The sequence below is a fragment of the Hemitrygon akajei genome, chromosome 20, assembly GCF_048418815.1.
Source record: "Hemitrygon akajei chromosome 20, sHemAka1.3, whole genome shotgun sequence".
NCBI classification, from domain to species: Eukaryota; Metazoa; Chordata; class Chondrichthyes; order Myliobatiformes; family Dasyatidae; genus Hemitrygon; species Hemitrygon akajei.
The window spans coordinates 4,512,621-4,523,233 of NC_133143.1; the positions used below are offsets into that span (position 1 = coordinate 4,512,621).

General features: G+C 45.3%; 1 protein-coding gene across 1 annotated transcript in view; it reads right to left on the reverse strand.

The window, feature by feature from the left end:
• cdcp1b (CUB domain containing protein 1b) overlaps positions 1-9,512 on the reverse strand; it is a 106,739-nt gene extending 97,227 nt beyond the window's left edge. The window contains exon 1 of the mRNA XM_073072988.1: positions 9,190-9,512. Coding sequence (XP_072929089.1) covers positions 9,190-9,244 — 55 coding nt within the window. The 5' untranslated portion in view covers positions 9,245-9,512. The remainder of the gene's footprint in view (positions 1-9,189) is intronic.
• Between the last annotated feature and the right edge of the window lie 1,101 nt (positions 9,513-10,613).

The window sequence follows — 10,613 nt, forward strand, 5'->3', positions numbered from 1 at the left end:
TTCTTGCGAAACTGAAAGGTCTGCAGTTAGATGTCACCTGGACCAGATGGTGTACAACCCAGGGTTCTAAAAGAGGTGGCTGAAGACATTGTGGAGACATTAGTAATGATCTTTCAAACATTTTTTAGATTTGGGAATGGTTCCAGAAGACCGGAAAATTGCAAATGTCACTCCAAGAAAGGAGAGAGGCAGAAGAAAGGAAACTAGGTGCCAGTTAGTCTGACCTCAGTGGCTGGGAAGATGTTGGAGTCAATTGTTAAGGATGTGGTTTGGGGGCATTGGAGGATCATGATATAATAGGGCATAATCAGCATGGTTTCCTCAAAGGAAAATGTTGGCTGACAAATGTGTTGGAATTTTTTGAAGAAATAACAAGCAGGATAGACAAAGGAGAATCAGCTGATGTTGGGTACTTGGATTTTCAGAAGGCCTTTGACAAGATGCCACACATGAGGCTGTTTAACAAGAGTCCATGTTATTACAGGAAAGATTCTAGTATGGACAAAGCAGTGGCTGATTGGCAGGAGGCAAAGAGTGGGAATAAAGGGAGCCTTTACTGGTTGACTGCTGGTGACTAGTGGTGTTCCACAGGAATCTGTGTTGGGATTCTTCTTTTTATGTTTTATGTCAATGACTTGGATGATGGAATTGATGGCTTCATTCCAAATTTTGTGGAGAACACAAATATAGGTATGGAGCAGGTAATTTTGAGAAAGGAGATAGGCTGCAGTAGTAGTTAGACAGATTAGGAGAATGGGTACAGAAGTGGCAGATTGAATACCATGTTAGGAAGTGTACGGCCATGCACTTTGGTAAAAGAAATAAAAGTGTAGACTTTTTCTAAATGGAGAGGAAATTCAAAAATCTGAGCCACAAAGGAATGTGGGAGTCCTTGAGCAGGGTTCCCTAAAGCTTAATTTGAAGGCTGATTCTGTGGTGAGGAAGGCAAATGCGATGTTAGCAATCATTTCAAGAGGACTAGAATATAAAAGTAAGGATGTAATGTTGAGGTTTTATAAAGCACCTGTGAGATCTCACTTGGAGAATTGTGAGCAGTTTTGGGCCACTTATCCTAGAAAGGATGTGCTGACACTGGAGAGGTTGTAAGAAGGTTTATGAAAATGATTGAATGATACAAAAAGGATAGAATGTTTGTCGTAAGTAGAGCATTTAATGACTCTGGCCTGAATTCACTGCAATTCAAAAGAATTGAAACTTATCAAATGGTGAAAGGCTTTGATAGAGTGAATGTGAAGAAGATGTTTCCTGTGGTGAGAAAGTCTAGGACCAGAGGAAGAACCTTAGAATGGAGGGGCATCCTTTTAGAATAGAGATGAGGAGGAATTTCTTGAACAAGAGAATGGTGCATCTGTGGAATTCATTGCCACAGGTGGCAATGGAGGCCAGGTCTTTACATATAATTTAAGGCAGAGGTTTATAAGATTCTTGATTGGTCAGGGCATGAAGGGATACAGAGAGAATGCAGAAGATTGGGGCTGAGAGGAAAAATGAATCAGCCATGACTGAATGGCAGAGCAGACCCAATGGCCTAATCTTGCTCCTATATCTTATGGTCTAGTTATTGTGAACTTTCATTTCATTGTGAATTGAGAGATCTATTACTGGACTGAGGTGTTCTGTATTGATACTCAGCTGGCAGGATTTGTGTTGACGGAAGAGAGTCCTGCATAGCCTTAAGAGGACAAAATATAGAACAGCATAGTACATGCCATTTGACCCACAATGTTGGGCCGACCTTACAACCAACTCTGAGATCAATATAATCATTCCCTCTCATATAGGCCTCCATTTTTCTATCATCCATGTGTACATCTTAAATATCCCTCATGCATCTGCCTCTATCACCACCCCGGCAGGCATTCCATGCAGCCAGCACTCACTGTGTTAAAAAAAACTATCTCTGACACTCCCCCAACCCCCAATATTTCCCTCCAGTCACCTTAAAGTTATATCCCCTTGTATCAACCATTTCTGCACTGGGAAAAAGTAGCTGGCTAACCATTCGATCCACGTCCCTTATCACTGTACACCTCTATTAAGTTTTCTCTCATACTCCTTCACTCCAAATAGAAAAGCCCTCACTTATTCAACATGCCCTCTAGTACAGGCAGAATCCTGGTAAATCTCCTCGGCTCCCTCTCTAAAGCTAGATTCAAAATTGTTTGATGCATTTCCCAGTACACAGGTATAAAGTAAAACAAAATAATTGTTACTCTGGATCCAATGCAGCACAAAAAACACAATGAAGATAATGAACACAACAACAAACACACAATAAATATAAATACATACGATAGACTATACACATAGATTGATTGTATGTACATAAAGTATCACCAAGTACAGGAGACTCTCTACATAGGGAGACTGACAGGAAATGATAAAGCACTGTTGGTGGGTTGTGTAGATCAGCTTGGGGAGCTGCTTTAGAGTCTGGTGGTTCTGGTGTTGATGCTATGTAGCCTCCTTCCTGATGGGAGTGGGCCAAACAATCCATGAGCATGATGTGTGAGATCCTTCATGATATTGCTGGCCTGTTTCCGGCACTTTTCTGTAAACATGCCCTTGATGGTAATGATGTGTAGAGCCTCCCTGTCTGCTGCAGTGCAGTTTCTGTATGAATGAGGTGAACAGAACTCCAAAGGTCGTCTAACCAGGGTTTGAAAGCTATAATACTACCTCATGGCTCTTGAACTCAATCCCGAAACTAATGAAGGCCAACACACCACAGACCTTCTGAACAATGTGCATGGCAACTCTGAGGGACCTATTTGTCATTAACTGCAAGATCTTTCTGCTCTTTCACATTGCTAAGAAACCTGTCATTAACCCTGTGTTTTGCCTTTGAATTTGAACTGACAAAGTGAATCACGTCACACTCTTCTGGATTGAAGTCCGTCTGCCACTTCTCAGCCCAGCTCAACATCTTGTCAAAGTCCTGTAGTATCCTTCTATACTATCCATAACTCTAGCAACCATTATGTCATCTTCAGACTTATAGCCTGCCCTTCACTTCCTCATCCAAGCCATTGATAAAAATCACAAAAAGCAGGAGTCCCAGGAAAGATCCCTGTGGAACTCAACTCAAAACTGACCTCCAGGCAGAAAATGCTCCATCTACCAGGGCAAGCCAGTTCTGAATCCACACTAGCATTAGTATTTAGAGGAATATGGGCCAAGTACAAACAAATGGAACAGGATACTACTCGAAAAGTGTACATACTGTAGGAAGAATGTTGTTGAGTTGGAAAGAGGGCAGATGAGATTCTCCAGGTTGGTGCCTGGATTAGAGGACTTTGGCTAGCAGGAGACATTGGATATGATGGGATTGTTCTCCCTGGAGTGAAGAAGACTGAAATGTGATCTTCTTGAGGTTTATAAAACTATGAGAGGCATAGAGAGGGCCTTTCTCAGAGCACGGTATCAAAGCCAAACAGGCACATTTAAGGTGAAAGGAAGGAGTTTTAAAGAAGATTTGAGTTTCTTTACAGAGATTGATAACTGGAACATGTTGCCAGAGGTGGTGGTGGAATTACGTACAATCAACGTGTTTATGAGACATTTGGCCAGATGTTTAAATAAATATGCCAGATGTGCTAATGTGACCACTTGGGATTAGTGAAGATAAGCAAACTCCAGTACAGCCATGATGGACCGAAGGGCCTTTTACTGTGCTGTGGTATCCTATGTCTGTAAAGATGATTCTAATCAGCTACTGAATTACAAACATGAGAAGCTGGAGCAAAGGAGAGACTACTGAACCCCTCCACATCTCTGTCTGATCCTTCATCTCTTGATATTCTTCAACCAAGAATCCATCCAGCCCAGCCTTGGGTGCACTGAACAACAAAAATAGCTTCAACTCATTTGTTCCAAAGTCTCACAATCCTGAGCAAAGGAGGTTCTTATCTGTCAATGTGGATAATCCATTATCCCAAGACCACTCCCTCATTGGGGTGTGACTCACTACAGCCAGAACAGATTGTCTCAGTTTGGGTTGAGGTTTACTACGTGACATAGTGGTGCAGCAGGGAGAGCCACAGCTTTCAGAGAACAAAGTACATTCCTGGCCTCCGGCATTGTCCATGCGGAGTTTCCACATTCTCCCTGTGAATGGATGGATTTCCTCTAATATCCCCAGATATGCTGTAACTTACGCCAGGTGTGGAGGTGGAGGTGGGTGAGGGGGGGGGGGGAGGGGGAACAGGAGAGCCAAAATGGTTGAGACCACAATCTGATCACTACAGATTCCAATCATAAATTGGGAACAGATGTTCTCAGGGAAATGTACAGCAGAAATACAGCAAATGTTCAGGGGATATTTGTGTGGGGGTCTGCATAAGTACACTCCAATAAGACAGGGAAAGGATAGTAGGATACAGGAACCATGATGTACAAAGGTTGTTGAAAATCTAGTCAAAAAGAAAAGTAAAGCTTACGAAAGGTTCAAAAAACTAGGTAATGATAGAGATCTAGAAGATTATAAGGCTAGCATGAAGGAGCTTAAGAATGAAATTAGGAGAGCCAGAAGAGGCCATGAGAAGGCCTTGGTGAGCAGCATTAAGGAAACCCCCAAGGAATTCAACAAGTATGTGAAGAGCAAGAAGATAAGACGTGAATGAATAGGAGCAATCTAGTGTGACCATGGGAAAGTGTGCATGGAACCGGAGAAATAGTGGAGGTACTAAATGAATTTTTTTAACTTTGCTTCAGAATTCACTATGGATAAAGACTTCGCGATTGTAGCGATGACTTGCAGCAGACTGAAAAGCTTGAGCATGTAGACATTAAGAAAGAGGATGTGCTGGAGCTTTTAGAAAGCATCAAGTTGGATAAATCTCCGGGACTGGATGAGATGTACCCCAGGCTACCGTGGGAAGCGAGGGAGGAGATTGCTGAGCCTCTGGAGATGATCTTCGCATCATCAATGGGGACGGGAGAGGTTCCGGAGGGTTGGAGGGTTGTGGATGTTGTTCCTTTATTCAAGAAAGGGAGTAGAGATAGCCCAGGAAATTATAGACCAGTGAGTCTTATCTCAGTGGTTGGCAAGTTGATGGAGAAGATCCTGAGAGGCAGGATTTATGAACATTTGGAGAGGCTAATATGAAGGCAAGGATTGGTTGTAATGGGTCATATTCTGCATGGAGGTTGGGGACCAGTGGTGTGCCTCAGGGATCTGTTCTGGGACCTTTTCGCTTCATGATTTTTATAAATGACCTGGATGAGGAAGTGGAGGGATGGGTTAGTAAATTTGCTGATGACACAAAGGTTGGAGGTGTTGTGGATAGTATGGAGGGCTGTCAGAGGTTACAGTGGGACATAGATAGGATGCAAAACTGGGCTGAGAAATGGCAGATGGAGTTCGACCCAGATAAGTGTGAGGTTGTTCATTTTGGTAGATCAAATATGATGGCAGAATATAGTATTAATGGTAAGACTCTTGGCAGTGTGGAGGATCAGAGGGATCTTTGGGTCCATGTCCATAGGACACTCAAAGCTGCTAAGCAGGTTGACTGTGTGGTTAAGAATGCATACAGTGCATTGGCCTTCATCAACCATGGGATTGAGTTCAAGGGCCGAGAGGTAATGTTGCAGCTATATTGGACCCTGGTCAGGCCCCACTTGGAGTACTGTGCTCAGTTCTGGTCACCTCATTACAGGAAGGATGTGGAAACTATAGAAAAGGTGCAGAGGAGATTTACAAGGACGTTGCCCGGATTGGGGAGCATGCCTTATGAGAATAGGTTGAGTGAACTCAGCCTTTTTTCTTTGGTGCGATGGAGGATGAGAGGTGACCTGATAGAGGTGTACAAGATGATGAGAGGCATTGATCGTGTGGATAGTCAGAGGCTTTTTCCCGGGGCTGAAATGGCTAACACGAGAGGTCACAGTTTTAAGGTGCTTGGAAATAGGTAGAGAGGGGATGTCGGGGTAAGTTTTTTTTACGTAGAGTGGTGAGTGTGTGGAATGGGCTGCCGGCAACGGCGGTGGAGGCGGATATAATAGGGTCTTTTAGGAGGCTCCTGGATAGAAATTTGGAGCTTACAAAAACAGAGGGCTATGGGTAACCCTAGGTAATTTCGGAAGTAAGTACATGTTCAGCACAGCATTGTGGGCCGAAAGGCCAGTATTGTGCGGTAGGTTTTCTATCTTCTATGTGAGAACATTGAAAATCTACAGGTGCTGAATGTTGGACAGATCACAGGCTGGTTCGGTCGGTCCTCAACCTGCACTTAGCTCTTTTGCATCGTAAGCAACCAAAGACTGTCAGAGTGTCATTCAACATCGGCTGATGGCAAGACCCAGGTCAAGTCCAACGTTTTCAAAATGTACTTAATGAAAAACTCTCTGGCAACTCACCACTTGTGGGAACCTGTTCTGAAAAGTGGACACAATTCAAAGATGTTATCAGGCAGACTGCAACAACTGTACTCGGACTGAAAACCCGACTGCATCAAGACTGGATTGATGAAAACCATGAGACCATTTCAGCAGCCTTTCAGGCCAGGAACAAGACCTTTGCAGGCTGGCAGAATGACCCATCATCTGTCTCAAAGAAAGACAAGTTTAAACACCTGCAGTCCGAAGTACAGGCGGAACTGCGAGAAATGCAGGACGAGTGATGCAGAGAAAGGCTGAGCAGGTGGAATGCGATGCAGACTTGCATGCCATCAGAGGGTTCTTTAGTGCCATAAACTCAGTTTATGGTCCTTCTAAATCAGGATGCTCCCCCTTGCTGTCATCTGACGGGTCGAGCCTGATCGAAGACCAGGAAGGACTGAAAAACCGCTGGGCTGAACCTATTCAATAGGCCGTGTACAGTTGATCCTGATGTCTTACATCAGATCCCTCAGCAGCCAGTCCTGGATGACCTAGGCCTGATGAGATCAAGAAAGTGATCTCGCAGATGAACTCAAATAAAGCAACAGGGCAGGATGGCATTCCTGCCAATATCTACAAAGCATTAGGCCCAAACGCCTTACAGGCATTCCAAGACATCCTGGGAGACATCTGGATCACAGAGGAGATGCCCGACGACTTCCGCGATGCCCTCATCGTGGCTCTCTGCAAAAAGGGAAGCAAATCAGACTGCGGAAACTACAGGGGTATCTCACTGCTGTCCATCGCAGGCAAGATTTTTGCCCGCATTCTCCTGAACAGACTTGTCACTGTCTCGGAAAGGAACCTCTCAGAGGTGCAGTGTGGCTTTCGGCCAGAATGGAGTACCGTAGACATGATATTTGCCATGAGGCAAGTCCAGGAGAAGGTCATCGAGCAGAACAAGCCTCTTTACTCTGTCTTCATTGACCTGACAAAGGCATTTGACGCTGTAAACAGGAAGGCTCTCTGGATCATCCCGAGACGGTACAGATGCCTGAGGAAATTCGTGAAGATGATTCAGCCTCTCCACGACAGAAAGACAGGACGGGTCCTTTGCAGTGGTGATACGTCAGCTGCATTTGCCATTTCCAGTGGGGTGAAGCAGGGCTGTGTACTAGCCCCAGTCCTGTTCAATCTGTTCTTCACTTGTATGTTGTCCATGCTGTCCAAGGTCTGAAGGAGGGAGTGTACATCAGGTACCGATTGGACAGCTCTCTCTTTGACCTTCGCTGCTTGAACGCTCGGACGAAGTGCCTCCATACAGTCATTCACGAAACCCTCTTTGCTGATGACTGTGCGCTCCTGGCACACAAAGACAGTGATCTACAGTTGATGCTGAACAAATTCTCAGATGCTGCTACGCCCTTTGGCCTGACTATCAGTCTGAACAAGACTGAAGTACTTCACCAGCCCGTGCCAAACATCAACCCCATAGAACCAAAAATCACTGTTGACCACACCCAGCTGACAAATGTAAACACCTTCAAATACTTGGGGAGCATCATCTCCAGTGATGGGTCTTTGGACAAAGAAATTGACTCCAGGATCAGCAAGGCCAGCCAGGCTCTGGGGAGGCTGGGTACCAGAGTGCTCGATCAACACAACGTCTGCATCTCCACAAAGCTGAAAGTCTACAGAGCTGTGGTCATCCCTTCTCTTCTATATGGATGTGAGACCTGGACTCTGTACCCACACACATCAAACAACGGGAGGAATTTCCCATGCGCGCCCTCTGCTCCATCCTTGGCATTCGTTGGCAAAACCGTGTCTCCAACCTCGAGGTCTCGGATCGCGCGGAGTCCACCAGCATTGAGTCCCTGATCATCAGAGCCCAGATGCGGTGGGTGGGACACGTCATGAGAATGGACGACCACCGTATGCCTCACCAGCTGCTCGATGGTGAACTGGAGACCGGAAAGAGACCTCAAGGTCGTCCATGCAAGCGCTGCAAAGACGCTGTGAAGGAAACCCAACCCTACTGTGACATCCAGCCAAGGGAACTTGAAGCTGCAGAACCCGCTGGCGAGCCCTGTGCTATGAAGCCTACACCAGTTTTGAAGATATGCGTTGCCGAAAACCGTCAGCGGCGTCACAGAACAGCAGCCACAATTACAACAACGGACTTCCAGTGCCCCTCTTGCGCTAGACTCTGCGCTTCCAGACTGGGACTGCAGAGCCACCTCCGTGTTCACAGGTGAACTGCAAACAGCGTGTCTTCTTCCAATCCGAAGGACTACCACTAACTGTTCAAGTCTGTTCACCTAACTTCAGGAAGATGTGTCTACATTAGAGAGTCAACATAAGCTACAAGAGATGTCGCCTGGACTGGAATATTGAGAAAGATTGGATAAGCTGGGGATATGGGGACGTGCGCTGGAACACGGGTTCTGTCCTGGGGTATGGGGATGTATCCAGTAAAGCTTTACTGAAGTGTATGTAAGTATTAACGATGAAGAAACGTCGGTAGACCGCGATCCAGCGGACAAATGCACAGTAATTGGAGAAATCATCAAAGCAGAGCAGAGGAAGGGAAAGAGACGTCACACAGACGGAAGGATTTGGGACCCCCATTCGGAGGGGTGGGAGAGGCAGCCGGAACCATTCTCCGAATGGCATAGTCCCTGTGTGTGTAGTGCAGGACCGTGACCTGCAGATCCAGGCCAGCACCCTGGCCGACTTCCCGCACTGAAACATTGTTGTGTGACCACCCTCACCCACCGCCCAGCTGGAGACTGTCACAAAGGACAACCCCCAACACACCCACCCACGTTTCACGGGTTCGCTCACCTGTGGGCACGGCCCGGGCCAGTAACAGCAAAAGGCAGACGGCTGCACCGAGCATGGTCGTTGCTTCGACTCTAGGCGCTGGTCCGACTCCAACACCCCACGGAAACGGCGGGCATAAGGTTCTTCCTGCTTGGGATGGGCCGTTTCCTGCGAGCGCACCTCAGCCTGGGTGTGTCTACTCACCGGCGGCAGGACAAGCAATCGGCACGTCTGGGCATTAAAAGGAGAAAAATCTTCCTGCACGCATCCTGGCCGACCCGTTGATATGCTCCAGTCTGTTGCTCGGAATAGTACGGATTCTCCCACACCGATCTCTACCCCAATTAAACTCCACCCATTGTGGTCTGATCTCCTTTAACCAGGAATTCTTGGTTCCACAGCGATCGGAGGAGACCGAATGCCTAAAAGTTAGGAAAGGGGACAGTCTTCCTCCTGTGAGTGAATCCTGTTATACTTTTCGTCAATACAGCAAACACAACAACGTGTGAAAACTGAGTAGTTTCGGTTAGAAATTCCGGTTGTTGTCAGCAGCATCGGTGGAGATAGGAACAGAATTCTAACATTTCACTTGAAAGCTGCAGTCGTTCTTTGTACAGAAACTGCCTGATCTGCTACGTGTTTTTGACATGTTCTGTTTTTTTCAGTTTAATTATTTGTGAGAAATAAGTTTGGAAAACTTACAATTCATGTTTATATTAAACACAAGAATTCTGCAGATCCCGGAAATTCAAAGCAGCACACACAAAGTGCTGGAAGAACTCAGCAGATCGGGCAGCATCACTGGAAATAATAAACAGTCCATATTTTTGGGCCAATGCTTTCTTTAGGACATGTTTGTATTCCTTGGATTTCAGCACAAAATAGGAATAAAGAAATGGAGGATTGCTATGTCATGTTGTAGCTATATATTCCTTGGAAATTCTTGCCAACTTTCAGTTACTCCGGACTGCAGAAGCTTAGCAAGTTTCTGGTTGTACTTTTTTTAAAGCAGGAATTTCCACAGCAACTCTTTAATTTGTTTGGACACTCAATTCAATTTCATGTTAATTTAAAACAACTAACACAGAAGAAGAATGTGGTGCATGTCACAAATCCAGCTTTCACACAAATGTCTGGAATTTGTGCAGAAGTCCTGGTTTAGAGGAGTTACCAAGTTGACATGACTTTTGAATGTGGACTTCCAGTGTGTAGGTATCTGGGTCAAGAGTACTCTCTCAAAATGTGACTCAAACAGCATTAGGTTTAAGTGGAATGATTTCAGATCATACAGAGATTATTCTGTTCTTGACAAGTTCAACTCCTTTAGACTCATTTTTCATGTCACCTGATTTTTTTCATTCTTTATTGAATTAAAAATATCCTGTCTTCTCACTTCACAAACAACTTGGCCTAGGAGTTACTGTACTAATGTTACGTGTTAAATT